At 56.0% G+C, this 22068-nt stretch overlaps 1 protein-coding gene across 1 annotated transcript in view; it reads right to left on the bottom strand.

Annotated features, from left to right (window-relative positions):
• RYR1 (ryanodine receptor 1) overlaps positions 1–22068 on the bottom strand; it is a 109341-nt gene that overhangs the window by 39436 nt on the left and 47837 nt on the right. Inside the window, exons 49-78 of the mRNA XM_075993059.1 lie at positions 21930–22020; positions 20871–21011; positions 20310–20473; positions 20121–20199; positions 19912–20001; positions 19675–19815; positions 19234–19308; positions 19069–19144; positions 18691–18810; positions 18186–18305; positions 16124–16191; positions 15908–16029; positions 15430–15479; positions 15227–15287; positions 14873–15111; positions 12554–12635; positions 11888–12018; positions 10556–10882; positions 9088–9322; positions 8369–8456; positions 8183–8275; positions 7690–7704; positions 6139–6309; positions 4631–4690; positions 4310–4447; positions 3690–3802; positions 3415–3511; positions 2910–3016; positions 1416–1467; positions 1194–1286 (exon numbers count right to left, since the gene is read on the bottom strand). Coding sequence (XP_075849174.1) covers positions 1194–1286; positions 1416–1467; positions 2910–3016; positions 3415–3511; positions 3690–3802; positions 4310–4447; positions 4631–4690; positions 6139–6309; positions 7690–7704; positions 8183–8275; positions 8369–8456; positions 9088–9322; positions 10556–10882; positions 11888–12018; positions 12554–12635; positions 14873–15111; positions 15227–15287; positions 15430–15479; positions 15908–16029; positions 16124–16191; positions 18186–18305; positions 18691–18810; positions 19069–19144; positions 19234–19308; positions 19675–19815; positions 19912–20001; positions 20121–20199; positions 20310–20473; positions 20871–21011; positions 21930–22020 — 3439 coding nt within the window. The remainder of the gene's footprint in view (positions 1–1193; positions 1287–1415; positions 1468–2909; positions 3017–3414; positions 3512–3689; positions 3803–4309; positions 4448–4630; positions 4691–6138; positions 6310–7689; positions 7705–8182; positions 8276–8368; positions 8457–9087; positions 9323–10555; positions 10883–11887; positions 12019–12553; positions 12636–14872; positions 15112–15226; positions 15288–15429; positions 15480–15907; positions 16030–16123; positions 16192–18185; positions 18306–18690; positions 18811–19068; positions 19145–19233; positions 19309–19674; positions 19816–19911; positions 20002–20120; positions 20200–20309; positions 20474–20870; positions 21012–21929; positions 22021–22068) is intronic.

The raw sequence follows: 22068 nt of genomic DNA, 5'->3' as shown, positions 1-22068 counted from the left end.
ACTATTGTTGCTACAGACATCTTGAATTATCACTTGTGCTCACTGCTACTTCTCAATTATATAGTCGTTATTAGATCCACTGCTAGCTCTTATTATCTGATAGATTAATAAAGAAGTGCAGGCCAGGCACGGTGGCTCACACCTATAATCCTAGCACTCTGGGAGGCCAAGGTGGGCGGATAGCTTGAGGTCAGGAGTTCGAAACTAGCCTGAGCAAGAGTGAGACCCTGTCTTTACTATAAATAGAAATTAATTGGCCAACTAATATATCTAGAAAAAATTAGCTGGGCATGGTGGTGTGTGCCTGTAGTCCCAGCTACCCAGGAGGCTGAGGCAGAAGGATTGCTTGAGCCCAGGAGTTTGAGGTTGCTGTTAGCTAGGCTGATGCCACGGCACTCACTCTAGCCTGGGCAACAGAGTGAGACTCTGTCTCGAAAAAAAAAAAAAGAAGTGCATATATTACTGTATCACAAATTTGTTTTCTAAATATTTTGATAATCATTTCATACATGTTTCCTCTGCTATGAATTCATTGTATACATTAAAAAACATAATTCTTATTTTTATTTTTTTAGAGACACAGTCACCCTATGTTGCCCAGGCTGGTCTCAAACTCACAGCCTCAAGTGATCCTCCTGCCTCAGTCTCCCCAGTAGCTGGGATTACAAGCACTGAGCCCAGCCTAAAAACATGATTCTGAGAAAGGCTTCGCCAGATGCCAGAAAGGACCCCAGCAGAAGAAGGTTAAAAGACTCTTAAGGAAATGCTTGCTGACTGCCTTGATGAATGAATGGGTTGGTTAATTGCACCTTGACTAGCCTCCTCACTGCCTGGCCTTTGCATATGCCATTCCCTCTATTGAAACCCCTTTATCTATTTCTCCACACGGCACTCCCCTTTTATCCTTCTGTCTCAGATACCCCCTCCCCTGAGAAGCCCTCCTGATACCCTTTCCCCCCCGACTGGGTCAGGCACACCGCCTGGGCTGCCATATCCCCCGAGAGTCCCCTATCTCGGCCTTAGCTCTCCCATCACATGGTGAATACTCTGTGCTGTTACTCTTTGGCTGATGTCTGTCTCCCCAGTGGACTAACTTGGTGGTCACTGCTGTGTCCCCAGAGCATTGCTGAACGAATGGGAGATGGCCGAAGGCAGGGTCCCTCATCCCTCCAGGATCTCCTGATCCCACCTACCTCAAAGGAAACCTCCGCCTCCTCCTCCTCTTCATCTTCGCCGCCGCCACCACCACCACCACCGTTCTCCTCTCCTTCCTCCAGGTGGCAGCTCTGGGGACGGGGCGTCAGTTAAGGGATGATGTGAACAAAGGAGATGGCCAGTGCTGCCCCAGCCCTGAGAGTGGACAGGCACTGCGGCTGGGGAGAAGGGAACCCGCCCCCGGTGGGGCAGGGCCTCACCTTTGCCATGATGTCGGCGTAGGCGATATACAGGTAATCCTCGTCCAGTTTGCTGAGGAAGCAAGCAGGGAGGGTCAGGGCCCAGCGGAGAGGACTCCATCTTTTAATACCCCCCCACACCCGTTTCCTTCAGACAGCCAACCCTCCCCACATCCAGGCTGTGTGGTTCAGGCAGGGGTGAGGGGGGCCGTCCCTGCCAGGGTGGCGCTCGATGAAGGCAGAGCCAATGAGCACTTTCTACTTGGCCACAATAATAGCTAAGAGATGGTCATGTGGTCTGGAATGCACCCTGGGAGTTTTGCCAGAGCTATTGGTAGCGGCGCCCCCTTTGCCCCCCAAGATGCTAAAATGGAGCGATGGAAGGCTGGAGTCCCGGGGCCACCTGTTGCCTCCCTTAACAACGATGGCCAACCTCTTGGGTGTCATAACCAACACCTACTAAGTGTTTGCATTAACACGACGTTAGTCCCTGTTCTAAGTGCTTTATATATATTAACAAATTCGTTCTCACAGTAATCCTATTGGATAGGTATATTATGAACTTTATAGTTGAGGGAACTAAGACACAGAGATTCTTCCTGGCCAAGGTCACACAGTCCCAGTCACACACTGGGACTCAACTCGGAGAGTCTAGCTCCAGAGCCATTGCTCCAAATTCTGGCTGAGATACGTTACGTGTGGAAGTCCACAGCAGAGAGCTTCCCTTCTTAGATAAAAAGATCAAAGGTCTTAAAGGGGACTGGCATGTGGTCGTGATGCCTCCAAGTGCTCCATCCATTCTCGTGACCACAGGACAAACGCTAAGAAGGGCAGAGCGGAAAGCTAGAAAGAGCCTGGGTCCCTGCCAATGCATGTCACTGTGCCACAGCCCAGCCCTGGACTCTACAGCTCCTGACTTCACATTATGTGAGAAAAATAAATCCCTGAGCCTCCATAGCCTTGTCTGCAAAAAGCAGCTGAAATCGGATCTCCCTCGTGGTATGAAGGTTAAGTGAGAGAATATACACGTCGAGTGCTCAGCGCGGCGCCTGGCACGTAACGAGCACTTGACGAATGCTGCCTGTGATTACCGGCGGTGCAGCAGCAGCTGGAACCTCCTCCTTACACTTATTTATTACTAAGCCTGCCATTAGAAGGGATTAGAAAACAGCCATCACTTCCATCTGCTGGAAATCGGTCATACATAGAAATTTTTTTCATAATATGCTGATTCTGTTTGAGCAAGACGCTTTCTTCTGGAAAAGCCTAGTAAATCTCCATTGCCGGTGACATGAAACCGTTGCAGGGGATGCCCTTGTAAGCGCGCAGGCTGCGTAGCATACGTGGTAGGCTCGCCTGTTCTAGTAAAGTGACATTTAAAGATCAGTTGTGGGGCTCCCTCAGAACCCTGAAGGCCCCTCTTGAGGCACAGGAGGGTTGTTGGATTGGGGGGGGTACTAGGTCTCTTTCCAAGGACCCTGGGGGCACTTCTGAGGCCCTGGGAAGCGTCCTCACCTCTTTTCGGTCAGGGCGGTGCGGCTGAAGTGCAGGACCAGCTGGTGGAGGGGGTCTGGCTTCTTCTCCTCCACTTCTTCTTCCTCCTCTTCTTGCTCCCCAGCTTTCTGTGGGGAGGTGGCATTGGGGGAGGGGGTTCTAGAGTTCCCTCCTATCTCTTCCCATAGCCCTGCTGGGCTGGACTTTTTTCTCTTTTCCTACATCCTGCACCCTACTTTGGTTCTATCCAAGCCAGGCTCTGCCATTTCTTTTTCTTTTCTTTTTTTTTGAGATGAGGTCTCACTATGTTGCCCAGGCTGGTCTTGAACTCCTGGGCTCAAGTGATCCTCCTGTCTCAGCTGCTGTAGTATCTGGGATTCCAGGCACAAGCCACCACGCTTGGCTAGGGGCTGCCATTTCTATGCCCCTCAAGGTGGAGGGCAAGCCCAGGAGGTACACAGAGGGCGGCCTCGGCTTCCAGCCGTATCCAGCCCTGACCCCACATCCCCAGAGAGATGACACTCACTGAAAGGTCGTCTATCATGCGGTCCTCAAAACTGTGGTCTTCAGCCATGATCCATGAGGCCTTGTAGCTCTCCAGGAGCATGTTGCATGCCCGGTGCCTGCAGGGAAAGGGTGGGGGCCACTGAGAAGTCTCCTCCTCCATGTCCCCCGACCTCTCATGCATCTGCCGCCCCAGCCATCCCCAAGACGCCATGGTGTCGGCACTCCATCCTCTGGACTTCCCAGTCACCCCTCCTCCACAGCCCATCAAGCTCCCCTCCCCCCTGGAGGCCTTACGTGGGCAGGTTGTACAGGGGTGTCATCCGGAAACAGGCCACGACTGCCCGCCGGCGCTGCTTGGACAAAAGCTTGTGCCACACGGCTTTCTTGGACTTGTAAGGGTGCTCAGTCTGGGGGATGGGACAGTCTGTCATGTCTCCAGACTCTGCCTCTGGCCCGATTCCCACTCCCCGTCCCGGGTGAAACTGCCCGTCTGTGCCCATGTCCATATTCAGGGCTGACTCTCGGGCAGAAGGAATATCTTGGGTCCACCAAGTCAACGTTCTGGCTCTCCCTCCAGACCTAAATTTCCATCCTAGGCACCGTCCACAGAGCCAGGGCCGCTACCCAGGTCCTGTCCCATTTCCAAGGCCCACCCAAGGCCCTGCCCACAAACTCCAAGGTATCTCCACTAGGCCCCACTCCAGACCCAAAGTCCTGCCCCCACCCCCACCGTGTCCCCAGATGCCAGATTAAGCAGGTTTCTCCCCCAGATCTATTCTAAACCTCACCCTAAACTCAGGGCTCCACCTCCTACCCCGCCCCCATACTTAATATTCATCTCCGGGCCACGCCCACACGCTTCAGGCCCCGCCCAGAGACCCAGCTTTGGCCACTCCGGGTAGAAGCCGCAGCACCTGCTCCAGATGGTAGAGCACTGCAGACACTTCCTGCACCCTGCGCACGATTTTCTCCGGGTCGTCGGCGTCCTCCTCCCGGCCGGGGACGCCCCAGTACAGGGCCATCTGCCAGCGCAGAGACGGAGAGCCTTCCACCTGAGGGAAGAAGGGAGGGCTTCTCTGAGGGTCCCCGCCCCCCCGTTTTAATATTGCAAGGATTCAGTAAGTGCACGCTAAGGTCCTGCTTCGATGCGGGCTACGTGGCAAGTGCGTTAGCTATTGTCGTGGCTATCATCCCCATCTAACCCCTTTGGGTGGCGGCGGATTCAGCAGGCGTACCTTGCCCTGAAGGTGAAGGTTGTTTTGCAGAAACTCCCGGACTTCCTCATCGGTGTCTTTCTGCGGAGACATGGCCAGGCTGGGTCACCCTGGAGGTCCCAGCCTCTTCCTTGGCCCCACACCCTTGCCCTTCCAGGCCCGCCACCCCAAAAACTGGGGAAAGGTGTTTTGTTTTGTTTTTTGCAGGGGAGGGGGGCGACAAAAACTGAAAGAACCCAAAGGTAGACAGCGATCAGATAGGTGTCTTAGAGGGGACCAGAGGGCCACGATGGGACCTTGAAGAGACAGTAGTGACTCGAGGGGCCTCGTGGGAGAGGCCCCGTCTGAGAGGAGGTAGGGGGTGGAAAAAGAATGTCATCAGAGGTCGGATAAGGCCAAAGAGGGACTTTTGGGGGCAGAGGAGGGTCAGAGTGGGGCAGGGAGTTTTTGAAGACAGAAGGGGAGAGGGGCTATGAAGGGAGTCAGCAAGGTCAGCAGAGGTCATAGGGAACCGGCAGGTCAACTGAGTCACCAGTTACACAAGAGCCAGGGTGAGGGGTCAGCAGGGCTCCTTGGGATCCCAGCAGGATCCAACAGGTCCTAGGAGGAGATTGAGGTCCTGAGAGAAGGGGGCTTTGGGGGTCCAGGAGAGGGGTCCTTGTGACACCAGGCGAGAAGTCAGGGTCTTCAGGGCCCCAGGGGTGTTAGCAGGTTGTCAGAGTGAGTACGAGGTCCTGGGGGAGGACTGCAGGGGTCTTGGGGCAGAATCCTGGGAGGGCTTCTTAGGGTCCCTGAGGCTGAACAGGATTGGGGAGATTGTCCTTGCTGTCCCGTACAAAGGGAAATGGGGTCCTGGGAGGCCCCCTTGGGGTCCCAGAGGGCTTAAGAGATTCTTGGTGCACAGCCAATGGGTCCTCAGGATCCTTGAGCCCTCAGAGGTTTGGGTGTGGTCCTGGGGAAGGGGCTATTAGAACCCTGGGGGACTATTCGGGGCAAAGGGGGTCACTGGGAGTCCTTGGGGGCTCAGTTGGTACCTAGAGGGTCCGGGGGAGGGGAGGTGAACTGGATGGCTCGGTAGGAACCCAGATGTTCAGTCCTGAGGGTACAGGGGAGGGTCGGGGTCATGCAGGGCTCAGTGGGTCCCAAGGGGTTTTGGGGAGTCTTGGAGGGCTCAGAGGAGTCTCGGGGGGCTCATGGTGCCTTGTTGGGGGGATTCTCGGGGTCTCAGCAGGCTTGGTATGGTCTTAGGGGCCTCAGTGGGGGTCTGCAGAGCTCGTTAGGGCCCCAGGGGTCTCAGAGGCATTTCTGGTTTCAGTGAGATCCCAGTTAGGGCCCTGAGGCTGCAGTGCTCTGGCAGCATCCTCAGTGTGTCCCCAGCAGCCTGGGGGAGAGCTCAGGGCGTCCCAGAGTCCTCGGGGCCCTGGAGGAGGCTCAGCAGGGTCCTGAGGGAGGGCTCCCGGGGACCTGGGGGGCTCGGAGGGGTGCTGGATGGGGTCCCGGCAGGTTGCCAGGATGGGCTGTGCAGGCACCAGGGCGTAGCGGGTCTTGGCCAGCGTGATGAGGTCCTGGTCGGTGGGTGCACACATGTTCAGGCCGATGGGCAGCATCTTCTTGAGCGTAGCCACGATCAGCGACGTCTGCACAGAGTACCGGTCGCCCCGGCGCTTCTTCTTGGTGCGTTCCTGGTCCGAGCCACCCGACTGTGGGGACACGGGGCTCAGCACCGAGTCCCAAGCCCAAGCCTCAGCCCCAACCTGCAGCCATTGTCCGCACTCCAGCCTGGATACCAGGCACCCCGCACCCCCGCCAGCCGCAACCTCAGACCACACCTCAGCTTCCAGCCCAGACCTTGCCGATCCTTCACTTCAGACCCCCAGGCCTGACCGCAGACCCTCCCGACCCAAGCCTGCATCCCCAATTCCCAATTTCTTTCTATTAAAAAAAAAAAAGATTTTTATTTCTTAGTGATAGGCTGGACTATGTTGCTCAGGCTGGACTCAAACTCCTGGGCTCAAGTGATCCTCCCATCCCAGCCTCCCAAGTACCTGGGACTACAGGCGCGCACCACTGTGCCTAGCTCCAATTTCTAACCCAAACCTTCCAGATTTCCCAAAATTCTGGGTCTTTCTCAAACTCTGGCAGTCCTCTCCCAGAATCCCATAAGAACTCCCAGTACGATCCAAACCCCACACAACATGCACAACCCCACACTTCATATCCCAAGACTGAGCTCCTAAGAATAAAATAAAGATGCAGAACCACAAAGAGTCCCAGAGACAAGAGAAGTCGGAAGAAAAGACACTGAAAGACTCAGAAGATGTCGGAGAAAGACACTGAGAGACTGAGACGGACAGGGAGGTGCAGAGACAGAAGATGCAAGAGACATCCAGAAAGATCTAGAAGCAGAGGCACGGGGAACAGAGTCCCACAGCCGTGCTCTGCAGTCTTGGGTGCACCCCGTGGCCAGGGCCACCCCAGTCATGCCAACGAGAAGCCCTGATGACAAGCTTCGGCCAGAGCCACACCCGCGCTGGCTGGCTGTATCGAGCATGGCCCGTGTGCCAGGCGCTGCGAAGGCCGCACATGCAGCAGCTCACGGAGCCTCGCCGAGTCCCAGGGCTGGAGGCCGTTGGAGGCTCAGAAGGGTGGCATTTGACCAAAGCCACACAGCTAACTACCAACACGGGATTCGAACCCAAGACCCCAAGTCCGTCTGATTTCAGGCCCTAGACCACCGCTTGGTGGGAGTGCCTGCCGCCTCCCCAACCATGCACTGCGTGCCTTCTCACCCTGCCCGTGACCTCAGCCCACGATGCTTTGGGAAAGCTGAGTTGCTGCTTTTTTTTTTTTTTTTGGTAACAAAAGTAAAAAAAAAAAAAAATGTCAAATTGCCAAAAGCTGAGGGTTGGGATGGAAATGGAGGGTTGGCGGGAAGGGAGGAAGGAGGGGTGGGGACTGGGAGCCAGGACAGGGGTAGGGAACAGGGACAGGGGCTTTCTGGGGGGTGCAGAGGCTGGGGGTTGGGGAGCAAGAGGACATTAGCCAAGAGCCATGCGGAAGGTCCCAGACGTGGGGCTGACCTGTACATCTCCGGCCTGCTTCAGCGGATCGCAGACAGAGACAAGAAGGGTTACCCCGGCCCCACAGAGAAGCCCAGGCCCAACTCCAAGTAGGCGGCACCCAGCTCCCCCCGGCCTCCCCTTGCCCCCCGCCACTCGCCCCCTAGCTGGGCATTTGGACAGGGGTAGGTGGGTTTGTTCTTTAGACCCTGCAGAGGGTAGTTCTGAGAAGGACAAGAGAGTGCAAAAGGGGTATATGGGATAATGGGGAGATGAGGACAGAAATTGGAGATGGGAGATGGTGGGGGGAGGAGGGAGACAGGAGGAAGAGAGGCAGAGGAATAGGAGGAAATAGAGATGAGAGAAGAGGGAGATGGGGTGACAGGGGCTGCTATGAGGGCTGCAGGGAATGTGACCAGACAGGGCAGGCTGGGTTAGGAGGGGTCAGGTAGCAAGCCCTGGAGGGTGCTCCCTCCCTCCCTGCGAAGTGCTCCTCCCAGACCCAAGTGCCCACCTTGGCCATTTTGCTCTTGTTGTCAGCAGTCAGAAAGGACATGTTGTTGATTTCATTCTGGACCACAAAGTTCTGCTCCTCTCGCTTGAAATTCTGGTGTGGGAGGCAGGGTTGGGGACAGATGGGTGAGGGGGGCACCTGTGGGCAGCGGCTCCTCTGCCATGGGGGGGGGGCGGGGACACTCACGTGGGACTTGGACCAGTAGATGAAGATCTCGCCCACCATCCTGAACAGCTCCTCCGCGCTGGGGTTGGGCTCCGTCAGCCACTGTGCCCTGGGCAGGGGACGGGTGGTGAGGGATGGGGTGGGGATCCCAGGGCAGGGGCCACACAGGGACATTGCAGAGAGACAGGATGGGGGACCAGGGGACATCCAGTTGGAGGGATAGAGTTTTCTAGGTAATCTGGCCATTTGGATGAACATTTAAATTTTTTAAAGATATTCCTTTAAACATTTTTTTCTTTCTCTAAACTTTTAATTGAAACTAGCCTCTCCTAGGACTCACCACCCACCGCCAGCAACTGATTCTCGAATGAGACCACCTGAAGACCCTGTGACCTCGAACCTCACGCAACCCTGCCGCCTTCCCCAAGCTACCATGAATCCCTTGCTCTTGGTCAGGGACATGGATTAGAGACTATGTCTCCCACCAGATGTCTTTTGCATTAAAACCTTTCTCCCTCAGCAATCTTCGTTGTCTCAATGATTGGCTCTTTGTGCAGCAAGGGAGGGACCTACCCGGGACCCCTTTTTGGGTTAGTAACAGGCAGAAGGGACGCGGAGGGAGGGCGCGGCTGGGTGGGGCCAGGCGGGAACTGGGAGGAGCCCATAGCGGGGCAGGAGGAGGGTCCTGCAGGGCTCAGGGAGGTCGGGTCGCAGTGGGGGACCGAGGGGCAGGTGCCCACCTGTTGTTGTCCACGTAGCGGATGAGCAGCGGGTACAGGGCGTACAGGTCCCGGCACAGCACGGAGAACTCGTCCCGCACCAGCATCTCCTCGGCTTCGGCCTTGGCCTCCAGGCGCAGCTGCTCCTCCTCGGCCACCACCTTGCCCGCGCGCTTGCGCAGCCGCCCGATGGTGGGGATGAAGTGCGAGTGCAGCAGCTCCGGCCGCGCCCGGCTCACGATGGGCTGGGCGAACACTGCGGGGCACAGCGGGCAGTGTGGGCGCTCACGGCCGGCCGGCCCCAACAACAGCACCTGACCTCTGACCTCGGGTCCCACCTCTGAGCTCTGACACAGCCCCTGACCTCTGTTCCCAGCCCGTGACTCCTGACCTGTACCTCTGACCCAGCAGCTATCATCTGACCCCAGCCTGACCCTGACCTTGGACGTAGTCCCTGAACACTGATCCCAACTGTAACCCCTGGCCTAAACCTAACAACACTCAGTCCCCAGCCTGTCACCCCAGCCTGGCACAAGTCCTTGACCTCTGACCCCCAAGAACTGAATCTTTTTTTTTTTTTTTTTTTTTTGAGACAGAGTCTCGCTTTGTTGCCCAGGCTAGAGTGAGTGCCGTGGCGTCAGCCTCGCTCACAGCAACCTCCAACTCCTGGGCTTGAGCAATCCTTCTGTCTCAGCCTCCCGAGTAGCTGGGACTACAGGCATGCGCCACCATGCCCGGCTCATTTTTTTATATATATATCAGTTGGCCAATTAGTTTCTTTCTATTTATAGTAGAGACGGGGTCTCGCTCTTGCTCAGGCTGGTTTCGAACTCCTGACCTCGAGCAATCCGCCCGCCTCGGCCTCCCAGAGAGCTAGGATTACAGGCGTGAGCCACCGCGCCCGGCCAGAACTGAATCTTTAGCTGATATCTTCCCCTTACCCAGCATGACCACTGACCCCAACCTTCAGCCTCTGACCCGGCCCGTACCCAGGCTCTTACCGCACTCTGATTTCTGACTATGACCCCCAGCTTCTTATCGCAGCCTCCGATTCCAGCCCCCATCTCTAACTTGACCTTAATCCAAAACCTGACTGCTGACATAGAACTCCCGAACCAGGAATCGCAACACTTTAGGGACCCATTTCTTGACTTCTGACCTAGAACCCTGACTGTCCGTATCAGGAACCCTGACACCTGACCTGACCTCTGATCCTTCATATGAGGAACTCAGGCTTCTGACTCAGCTCCTGACCCCTGATCTAACTCTCTCCGAGGCTCCAGAAATTCAGAATTCAGCCTGGAGGACCCTGGGACCCACTCACCCACCCCAGACCCTCTGAACCTGAGATTCCGAGCCTGGCCTTTTGACCCTGAGAACACCTAAACCCTGACTCCTCCCAACTCCCAGGAGACCATGGAGCCCCCGATCTCCCTCTCAGACCATCTGGCCAAGGGACCCCAGGCCACCGGCCCACCCCCAGACCCACCAGCGAGCCGCTTCATCCAGGAGGCCTCGTCAATGCCCAGGTTGTTGACGATGATCCGCAGGATGTTCCCCAATAGGGAGTTGAGGTGGTCGGAGGTGACAGCCGTGCAGGGTGGCGGGGCGCCAGCGGTGGGAGGGGGTGCCTCGGGCCCGCGCTCCCACCAGCGGGGCAGGTAGCTGCACAGCATGGGCAGTGTGATCTCGATGACATGTGGCATCTCTGTGTAGCGGGCCCCCGACTCGGCCAGCCCCCCAATGTCTGCCATGAGCCGCTCCAGCACTGGGATGTCAGGACACATCTCTTCCACGCTGTTGGGGAGCCCCAGGACTGGGGTGCAGGGAGAGGTCAGGACATGCCAACCCATCACCCCCAGACTGCAGAGCCCTGACCTCCCTGACAACACGTGACACACCACTGAATTGCCACCCGCCTAACCTATTTCTCCCAGACCCTATTCCTGAGATCTCACCCTCCCAGCCAACTACCTCTCCCAGCCCTCACGCTGAAACTCAGTAGTCCCCAAACGCTGCACATCCCCACACCTGTCTGTGCCCTAAAATCTCTCTCAATTTCCAGTCTTACTCCTAGGAACCATTGCTCCTAACATCTCGCAATCCCCACCCCATGCCCCACCCCTGCCATGCAGCATACTCTGCCCCCAGTCTCATCTCTCTGAATTCCACACCCCGAGTCGGTCCCTTGAAACACACAATTCGTCACTCGCTGACTCTCGGCCAGGTGCTGTCCCGAGCGTTGGGAGCACAGCTGACCAAAAACACAAGTTTCCTGCCCTGGAGCTTATATATCCCTGAGATCCACATGGCATTCTAACCTCTGGACTGAGAGCTCCAGGGACTTTTGTCTGTTTGCTGCTGAACATCATGTGCCTAGGACAGTGCATCGCACACAGTAGGTCCTAGGACTCACACACAATAGGTGCTCAGCGATTATTTGTCGAACGAATGGATGGATCCATGCTTTCCCTCAATCCTCCCTCACTCAAATGCCCCTCTCCCCAAATGCAAGGGTGCTAGAAAGCCCCTCTGTCCCCAAGCTTGATGTTCTTAAATGTCACATCATTAAAATAAACCCCAAAGTTCCGACTTTCATCCCTGACCTCCTAATGCTCCTCATATAAGTCTTTAACTGTCCCCATACTGCACACCAGGGACCCCGCAAACTCTGGGGCTCCCGAACGTGCGGCGCCCCCAGCCTGGGGGATCCTCAGCCCCTCCCACCCCAGACCTGGCCCCACTGCCCCGAAAAGGCCCCCCCCCCCGCAGAACACGGCCCTCCGCCCCACCCCGCCGCCGCCCCGCGCCCACAGCTTACTGGCCCGCTCGCGGGGAGACTTGGTGGTGTAGACGGAGCAGGCGTTGTACTCGTTCAGCTGCGGCTCCAGGAACGCCACGGGCATGGCCGCGGCCAGGCGGGCCAGGCACTCCCCGAGGGCCGGCCGCAGCCTGCAAGAGGGGACTGCGCTTAGCTCCCCCTCGTCGGGGTCCTGGGTCCCCATAGCAGCGCCTCCCCCTCCCCAGGACCCTTCGGGGCAGAGCTGCCGTCCACAGGTGCGCCCTGAAAACTTCTGCGCCAGTGCACGCGGCTTCCCTTGCAGTTACTGGCTCTGTCAGTAACCCCGGCTCCGGGGAGGTCATATGGGCGCCGCCCCCCAGCGCTCCGTGGCTGCTGTGTGCTGCCCGCGTTTCTGTGAGTCCCCCAAACGGGTTCCCCGGCCACAGGCAACCTGGCGGCCCGGCCAGCAGGTGTCTCGCTCCCAGCCGGCTCCGCCCCCGCCCCCGCCCCCGCGACTGGCCTCCCCGAGCGCCCTCACGTGGCCGTCTCGAGGAACTGCAGCAGCCGCGGCGTACCGGCCCGTTGTTGAAGATCCCGAACACCTGCCCTGCTCTTGCCCCACCTGCGTCCTCTTCCCCAGCCCCTCCCTTCCCTCCCAGCCCCACAGTCCCCACCCAGCCGCAAACTAAGGCCCCTTCTCCTTACTTTTCCACGTAAGCGTTCCTGGTGGTTCCCAGAGAGTAGATACTGCACAGCGTTCTGTAGCAAGAGACCTGGACATCGTCCACTGAGGAGACAGGGAGGGCGGGGGTCTGGGCCGTGCCCCCCAGACCAGTCCTCTCCCACCACCCCGCTTGTCTCCAAATAGGCCCGTGCAGCGGGTAAGGGCAGCAGCGGTAGGGCCAGCCTGCCATGTACTAGATTGGTGGCTTGAGTAAGTACCAACTCCCTCTTAGCCTCAGTTTCCCTCTCTGTAAAATGGGGATAATTGTGGTAGCTTTCTCACAAGGCGGCTGTGAGGATCAAATGAGTTAATATCTGGAAAGCAGAACAGGGCACACAGCAGGTGCTCAATTGTTGTTTTCTTGCACAGGAGTGGTGGATCTCTCTCTCTCTGATGAAAGCCACGGGCACTCTCTCTAGAAAAGTGCAAACAATTCTGCCCTCCCAACTATTACTATAATCTCAGGTTATCCGAATAGCTCCCAGACAGTCAAGGTAAAAGCCTCATTGATTTTGCCAATGTCATGGGCAAAAAGAAGCCCTGGGCTGTTCTAGATAAAAGACACTACAGAGACCCAATGCCATGGGAGCAACCTGACTGGATTCTGAAGTTTTTTAAAAAATCAAAGACATTTTGTGGGTAACAAGGGAAATTTAAATAGGTTAGGTGTGATGATGATTTTGCGGTTCCATGAGAGAAGGTTCTTATTCTAGGGGACGCAGGCGGACAGCTGAGGGATAGCTACCCCCGTGCCTGCAACTTACACTCAAAAGCTCAACAAAGAAGTGTGTAAATACTTTCACCTGTAAAGTAAAAGGTGAAAAAAATAGGGGGGGGGGCAAAATTGTTAACAGTTCTTTTGATTTCTCTTATATTTTTAAATTTTCAAAATGAAAGACTGGACAGGGGAAGAACCTTATTCAAGTGCCACTTTCTTACTTTTATCAAAAGATTCTAATTTCAAATAAACAGTGAGCTCAGACCCAGTTCCAAGTTCCACTATCGCTCAGTCCCATCAGCCCAACAGCCCAGCCTGGACACCTGCCCCTGGGTGTCCCCAACTCACCTCGGCATCTCCCCCCAACTCCCTACTTCTTCCACTCTGTGCCTCATGGAGACCCCACTGTCGCCAGGCCCCACTCGGGACCCCTCCTTTCCACGGCCCATCTTCTGGGCCTCCTGCCCCTCGTTGGGCTCCACCGGGGTCCAGGCCACACCTTAGAAGGCTCCTAGAGGACCTGTCCACACCACAGCATGGCATTCTGCTGGGTGTTTCATGTTTCCTGTGTCTCATCAACAGGGCCCCATAGGATACACACTCCTGCACCATGTGACCTGTGTGACAACATCCCAGCCGCACCACACTCCACAGGTGTCATATGGAGGAAGAACATGGCAGACACTACTAGTTGACCCCAAGATCTGCTGTTACCTTCTCCCTGTTCTTTCCTTCTTTCTAGAAATAAACCTACAATTATTATTGTTATTATTTTGAGATAGAATTTTGTTCTGTCGCCTGGGCTAGAGTGCCATGGCATCAGCCTAGCTCACAGCAACCTCAAGATCCTGGGCTCCAGTGATCCTCCTGCCTCAGCCTCCTGAGTGGCTGGGATACAGGTGTGCACCACCAGGCCCGGCTAATTTTTGCTATTTTAGTAGCACTCTTGCTCAGGCTGGTCTCGAACTCCTGACCTCAAGCAATCCTCCTTCCTTGGGCTCCCAGAGTGCTAGGATTATAGGCATGAGCCACCACACCCAGCCTCCAATATTTAGTTCAAGACATGACTCCCAGAATAAAGGCTACTTTCCCAACCTATCTGCAGTGACTTGTGGCCACGTGCTCAATGGGCCAATATGCTATAAGCAGAAGTGATAGGAGCCACTTCTAGGTTGTCCTGGGAAAGAACTGAAGTGCCCTCCTCTTTGATTTTTCTCCTCTCCTATGGGCTAAAAGGATGAAATGACCCACCTTGACCATGTGGATAAAAGCAGTATTTCAGGGAAGGCTGGGCTTTTGGCATTAGAGTCCACTTAAAAGTAGACTGTTACATGAGAAAAAAAGAAACTTCTATCTTGTTGAAGCCACAGTGAGTCCGGGTCTTTTGACAGAGCTGCTGAACTCACATCCTAATTAACTCATTCTGTCACCTACCACTTTGCTGACCGCATGCTTTGCTTACAGCAAGAAATCCACACACTCAGACACCCGGAGGACTCTCTCGGGCACCCGGGAATGGGTGATATTGGCCAAAGTGACGGCCCCCCACCCTCCTCCTGCCCTCGGGGTCAGGGGTCCTTACGGATGACGTCGTCGCCGAACTGGTGCTGGGCGATGTGCTGGAAGAGGGTGGTGAGGACCGGCAGCAGCGCCACCGTGGTGTAGGTGAGGTTCTGGCCCACGCCCTTCACCTGGGTGCGCGCCTGCGACACCTTGCCCAGCCGCAGGTTCTCCACCATCTTCTCGATGTCCTCCGAGGCGCTCTCGAAGAAGGAGCGGAGGCCAGCCTTCACGATCTCGGGGCCTGACTTCATCACCGTCCTAGGAGGGAGGCGGGGGAACCCCAGTTCTAGAATCTGAGACTTCAGAGAGTCTAGGAGGCCAGGGGCGGGGGCCCGATGAGCGTGGGAGTGGGCGCCGCAGTCCGTGGCCCTACCTGGCATCCAGGGAGCGAGCCAGGATGTGAAGACAGTTGACCACAGCAGGGGCGTCCGTCCCTGGGAGAGGAAGACGGACCAGGGGAAGCAAAGGCCTTGAGGACAATGCCCACCCTGCCTGGGCTTCTCACCAGGGTGGGGTTGGCAATGAGAGGAAGGGAGAGAAGATTCGGAGAAAGGCTCAGAGACCGCGGCCACTTACCAAAGAGAGAGACTCGGTGGCGGACAAGAGCAGCAAGTTTGCAGAAGAGGCTGAGGAAAGAGAAGGGGGCAGAGGATGGGGGACAGGGGGTGAGGAGGCCAAGGGGGTCAGGGCAGTGGTGCCCCAATGAGTGGTAGGGACAGAGGTGACGGGGAGAGAGGGACAGAAGACAGAACCAGGAGGGGTGGGGACAGGGCAGAGAGATGCGCGAGCAGGAGAGTCACAGGCGGGAACTGGGATGCTGGGCAGGGGTGTCAGCCTTTCTGACAGGGTGACCAACTTGTCCCAGTTTGCCTAAGAGCCCCACGTCCTGGGCAACCCCTCGGTCCCAGGCAAGCCAGGATGGTTGGGCACCCTAGCCCTTCAACACCTCTGCAGGTAGAGTGCTCAGTCCCCAGCACCCAGCTCAGAGCCCCTAAGGGCCAAGGCTGGGAGCAAGGGGTCCCGGGGGCTGGGTCAGAGGTCACAGGTGGCTCACCTGGTGATCATTTCCTTCTCCTTGTTGGAGGCGTGGCCACCACTGCCCAGCACTTTGGCCGGTGTGGACAGGAAATAGAGGCAGTGGTTGGTGAAGTACTGGTTGATCAAAGGGAGCAGGATCTGGAGATGGGGGGAGGAGAGAAGGGGGCTGGGTGAGGGGTGGGGAAAGCCCACCAGTCCCCAGCCCCCTCCACCTTCTGAGCCCACCTCTCACCTTGGCAAAGAATTTAATCTCCTGTTCATGTGGGGACTTTTCCACTCGTCCACTGCTGACCACAGCCTCTGTGGGGGAGGGGAAACAGGGGTCATGGTGGGTTCAAGGCTGGGGAACCCATCGTGTTCTGATGGGAGGGACTCTGGGGGAACAGTTAAGAAATGATGGGAGTTAAATTCTTCGTATAAACTCACCTCTGTTGACTTTTGGATAAACCTTCTCTCCTACCTTTCATTCAATCCCCCTAACTTCTTGATCAAACCCTTCCTGAAGCTGACAATGGGGAGAACAAACTGGAATGTGTTAAGTCATGGAACATCCCCCTCCTCAATCATCACAAGCCCTTTTCTTTCTGAATTTCAATACTTGGCACTGAGTAAATCTGGGATAAATATTGAATGAACCAAATGAAACAAGAAGTCAATATAAACAGACTAAAGTCGGTTTTAAAATGGAAGTCAATTTCAGACAATAATAATGGTGATAGTAACAATTAATACTATTAAAATAATAATATTGGTTATTCTTATAATAATAGTTATTCAATGCTTGCTGTCCCTGGCACTGTGAGAAATGTCATGCATGCACAGCCACCTCCCAACTTGGAGGTCTATATAGTCAGTCCCCTTCCCCCATTCAGATGAGGAAACTTAGGTGAAAAACTCACCCCTGGTCACCCAGCAAGTGACAGAACCATGGCTTGTTATGGTGAGCAGTACCCCCATATCACAGAAGAGGAAACAGGTTCCAAGGGGCAGGAAATTGCCAAGGGGGTGCGCAGCTCAGAGGCCCAGTGTGTGAACTTTGCGGGGAGATATGTGAGAGGGCATCCTGCTCTGCCACTCACCTGGAGGGAATTTGGGGGCTCCTGGGGTGGCTCTCAAGGGGAATTCTGGGGGTTCCTGGGAAAATTGGAGGGGATTGTAGGGGCCCAGCTGTAATTCTTAGTGGTATATAAAAGGCATTGGGGCCGGGTGCCGTAGCTCATGCCGGTAATCCCAGCACTCTGGGAGGCCAAGGTGGGCGGATTGCCCAAGGTCAGGAGTTCGAAACCAGCCTGAACAAGAGTGAGACCCCATCTCTACTATAAATACAAACAAATTAATTGGCCAACTAATACATATAGGAAAAATTAGCTGGGCATGGTGGCGCATGCCTGTAGTCCCAGCTACTCGGGAGGCTGAGGCAGGAGGATTGCTTGACCCCAGGAGTTGGAGGTTGCTGTGAGCTAGGCTGACGCCACGGCACTCACTCTAGCCTGGGCAACAAAGCGAGACTGTCTCAAAAAAAAAAAAAAAGGCATGGGGGGCCATCCCAACAGCCTGCACCTTCCAAATGGACCCCAAATCTTCCCAGTTCTCACCCTTCTCCGCTCCTGCCCCCACTCCAGTCAAGCCAGAGGGACCCTGTGAATACCTGAATCGGATCACATCCCACCCATGGCTCCATCTCACTCCAGGTAAAAGACAAACTCCTCACCACAGCCTGCAAAGCCCTGTGTGATCTGCCCCTGTCACCTCTCTGGCCCCTTTCCCCCTCACTGTCCCCCTCCATCACTCTGCCTCAGCCACAGGGCATCTTAATGCTCATACCAGGGACCTCTCAGGGCCTTTGCACTTGCTGTTCCTTCACCTGTGGAAGGAAGAGATGTCCCCCAGATGTCCGCACCGCTCCTCCCTCGCCTCTTTCATGTCTGGCCTCAGATGTGACATTCTTGCCCTATTTAAAATTACAGCTGGCTCCGCAATCCCAATCCCCCTTAATTGGCTCTACTGTTTTCTTCTTCCTATAACACTCACCATCCTCTAATATACTAAACAATTTAGTTATTTATTATATTAATTGTCTGAATCCACCACAGGGATGCAGTAGCAGGAGGGCAGGCGTCTTTGTGACCTTCACTGCGGTATCCCCCGCACCTAGAGGTATCCCCCCGCACCTAGAAGTGTCTGGTGCATAATAGAGGCTCAATAAATATCAGATAAGGGGAAGAGGGAGAAATGCATGAACTGGTTTCCGCAGGTGAAGTGGGCATCAGGACCAGGGAGGGAATGCTCCGTACCCAAGTGGGCGATGAACTCCTGAGAAATGTCCATCCAGCGCAGCAACTGCTGCAAGAAGCCGAAGGCGAACCGCTTCTCAATGGACGATGAGTCCAGCTCCATGTCCTTAAGGCCTCTACGTGGAGACGCAGAGAGAGGGGTCAGCCCGGGCACAAGCCCACCCTGTTTCCCGCTCTTCTGGGTCCATCAGTGCAGCCCCTACCGGCTTCTGCCTCACCGCAGGTCCATGCTCCACTCTGAGCCCGCCCCTGCTCCTCAGGCCCCGCCCCTCAGCCAACTCCCCTCTGGCCCCGCCCCCACCCAGGCCCCGCCCCTCCGAGCCTCTCTCCCTATGGCCCCGCGTCTGCCCAGGCCCGGCCCGTCCTAGCTTCTTCCCCTCTCTGGCCCACCCACCGTCCTAGGCTCCGCCCCTCCTAGCCTCCTCCCTCTCTGGCCCCGCCTCCCCCAGCCAAGGCCGGCGGGTTTCTGCCGCGCTCTGGCAGGGCTGGCAGCCTGCGTGCCTAGTGACCGCGTAGCCGTTCATCTGCAGAAATTTCAGCAGCTCCTGGGCCTTCTCTCGATCTCGTGCCTTCTCCTTGGCGGTGAGCGTGTCGTAGGGGACCAGCAGGGGGTGGGTCCCGCCACCTGGGGAGGCAAAGACCAGAAATCAGAAGCCCCAGGCCATTCTCACTGCAGGGGTGCCTGCAGTTGTGGGTTTGTGCATACTTACAGTAATAAAGATGTAGATAAGAATAAGGGAAACCTTGCTGTTATCATTCCCATTCTACAGTTTGCGGGGGAAGGCAATGGTTCTAAGTCACGGGGTGAAGCCGTGACTCTAACGTGGGCCCTTAGGACTAGGGAGCTGCGGAGAAGGGGCCGTGGGGGGCATAGGGCGCTTACCCTTGGCTTCCAGCTCCTGCTTTTTCTTCCGCCCCCACGTGTTGTGGTAATTTTCCGCCAGTTGTTCTGCCATGGCCTGGGAGTGGATGCAAGGAGTCAAGGCCTAGATTCAAAGGACACCCCCCAAAGATACCCCTATGCCCCCCAAAAGGATCAGGGTCTCACCTGCAGCTCTCGGGACAAGGTAACTCCGCTAAGGTCGGGGGGCTGGGGGTTGTAGCCTTCTCGCGCATCGTAGGTCTGGGGCGACATGGGGGAGACGGTGGGGCTGGATGGGCTAGCAGGAAGCCCAGGCCAGCCCCTCCTCCAGGCTCCGCTGCCCATTCCACCTCCTCCTCCCTCCCCTGGCTCTGCACCCATCCTCGGTGTCCTTTCCTTAAGGCCCTGTCTCTAAACCACCGCCTCCTTCTCCCCTCTGCCCTGAGCGGTTCTTCAGACCCATGCCCTCTTCTCTTCTAGATGCTCAGACCTTTACACCCCTCTTCTGGCCTCGCCCCTCTGACCCTCTCCCTCTCCCTCGCCCGGCTCGCCTCCCCTCGGCTCCACCCTCTCCTGGCCCCGCCCCACCCCGCATGACCCCGCCCTCTGCCCAGGCCCCGCCTCCACCTGGGCACTTTGTGATATCTTCCGCGTTTTTTTCTTCTCGGTCTTCTCCTCCTCGCCCTCCCTGGCCTTCTCTATCGTCCATTCCCAGGCAATCATGGCCTTCAGGGACTCCTTGATGGGCCAGCGGTAAATCTCTTTGTCCTGGGGTGGACGGGAGGGTGGGGTGTTAGCGGAATGGGGCGACAGGGAGGCAGGGGAAGGAGCACCCCCGAGTGTTGGGCCCCAAGGCTGGGTCACCTTCTCTGAAAAGGTCTTGTAGGGCCTCAGCATGGGGTGGGTCTTCTGCTCCTCATCTATGTTCTCCCCGTAGGACCAGTTGTTCTGGATCTAGAGGTGGAGAGGCAGGGTGAGGGCTAGGCGGCAGCCTGGGGGACTCAGAGGGGGAGGCTGAGGGTGGGAAGCTGGGGTCTTGAGGGCTTCTGGGAAGGGAGGAGCCCGATGCCAACCTTGTCGAAGGCCCACTTCTCATGCGTGTACTCTGCAAACTTGTTGATGAAGGAGTCCAGCTTCTCCGGGATGATCACACTGTTGGGGGGACGGGTGAGAGCATGCTGGGGCTGGGCCACCTGACCCCTGAGACCTTCCTCTCCCTCTGCCAGCCCCCAAGCCTCAGCCCCGCCTGTCCTCGGCCTCACTTGAGGGTCTCCACAGGCCGGGGATCAAAATTGCCTTCAGCGTCCACCGTGGCCTTTTTCTCTGCTTTGGACGAGTATGATGCGTCCACGTAGTCGGGGGGCAGCGCCCCGGCGATGGCACACAGACAAGGCATGGCCATGCGGTACAGCTCCTGGTCGTACTTCTGGGGATGCCAGGGTGGGTGGGGTTACGAGGTCACTGCAGGCCTTGCTGAGGCTTCAAACCCTGGAGCCCCAGGACCTCGAACTCACAAGCTCCAGTCATCAACCCTCCTCCCTGAGCCCCCAAAATTGAATTACGGTCCCTCTCCCTGAAACCCAAACCTCAGACCCACCTGGACCCTCAAGTCACCCACATATTGCCCCTCTCCAAGCCTCCTAACTAGAGCCCCACCCCTTCTTCCATAACCCCCAAACTGAAGCCTCAACCCATAGATCCAAACCTGCAGAACTGCCTCCCTCTTGAGACCCCCCCATATTTGGGGATTTCATTCTGGATCCCCAACTTTGGGCCCCGAACCCTCCACACAGGCCCCCTTTGGGACTCCCTGGTGTCCAGACCTTATGAGCCAGAGAGTCAAAGATGCCCCAGAAGAGTTTACGAGTGAGGTGCAGCTCTTCCTCTGAGGTGACCCCAAAGTTGGCCCAGCCTGTGGGAAGGCAGTAGTACTTCCAACAGCGCTCATAGTGGTTGGTGAGGAGCTGGGTTGGAGCAAGGGGGGGACACACAGATGACAGGTCATAAGCAGATGGCAGGCAAATGAAGGCCTAAGGAGGCCTGGGGGTGCCAGTGCTTTTAAATTATGAAGGTGGTATGGATTATGCAAATAGTATGCTAATAAGGGAAGGAATGGTATGTTCATTGAGGAGTGGTTCTGGACAGTTTATTATGCAAATTTACCATTCTAATTTAGCATCAAGATAGGCATTAAACTAGAGCTGGGTTTGTCTGGTATTGCTTTACACAAATTAGCATGCTAATATTAACCCATGGGCAGGGTAGTGTGCAAATGGGCATATGGATGGAGTGATCTGTGCTTATGCAAGTTAACATGCCAAATAGAAACATAAGCAGCACTGCATGCAAATATATGGTAATTGAGAAGTGGGCCCCCACCATCCAATATTGCTAATTTGAAATAGAGGCTGATTTAGATGTAATATGCAAAATAATCTGAGTTGGGGGTATCCCTTTATGCAAACTAGCATGCAAATGAAAAAGGAGAGACAGTGTGCAAATATTCAGAATAGCTATGGAACTGTTTATTCAAATAAATGCGCTTATTTGAATAGTGTAAGGCTGGTAATCTGGGCATGCGAATAAACATGCTAATTAGGGGAAATGGTGTGCCCCGTGCAAATATATGCTAATCAGGCGGGGGCTGGCTTACTGTTAGACAAATTAAATGCTAATTAGGGAATGCTAGAGACACCAATGACGCAAAGTGAATGTCCTCGGAAATCTAGTATGCAGATAAGGATGCAAAGAGGTCTCCATGGGGACGCTGCCCTCACAGGTGCAGGTGAATTGGGAGGGGACAGTGCTGGGAGCCCCCCAGTCCGTAGCAAACCGATGGGCGGGGCATGGAAATGAGAGGTTAAAGAGGGGTTTGCCCTCACTTTGAGCGGCATCTTGGCGAACTCGTTCAGGATGGGCACGTCAAACACGAGACGCCGCAGCAGGTGTTGCAGCATGGACGGGCGGATGTACCTGCAGGAACAGGCACAGGGCGGTGGCATCTCACCTGGAGGCCCGTGC

Source organism: Microcebus murinus, chromosome 16, assembly GCF_040939455.1.
Source record: "Microcebus murinus isolate Inina chromosome 16, M.murinus_Inina_mat1.0, whole genome shotgun sequence".
Taxonomy (NCBI): domain Eukaryota; kingdom Metazoa; phylum Chordata; class Mammalia; order Primates; family Cheirogaleidae; genus Microcebus; species Microcebus murinus.
Note: the sequence above shows the minus strand (reverse complement) of the source record. Positions and strands in the feature narration are given on the sequence as shown.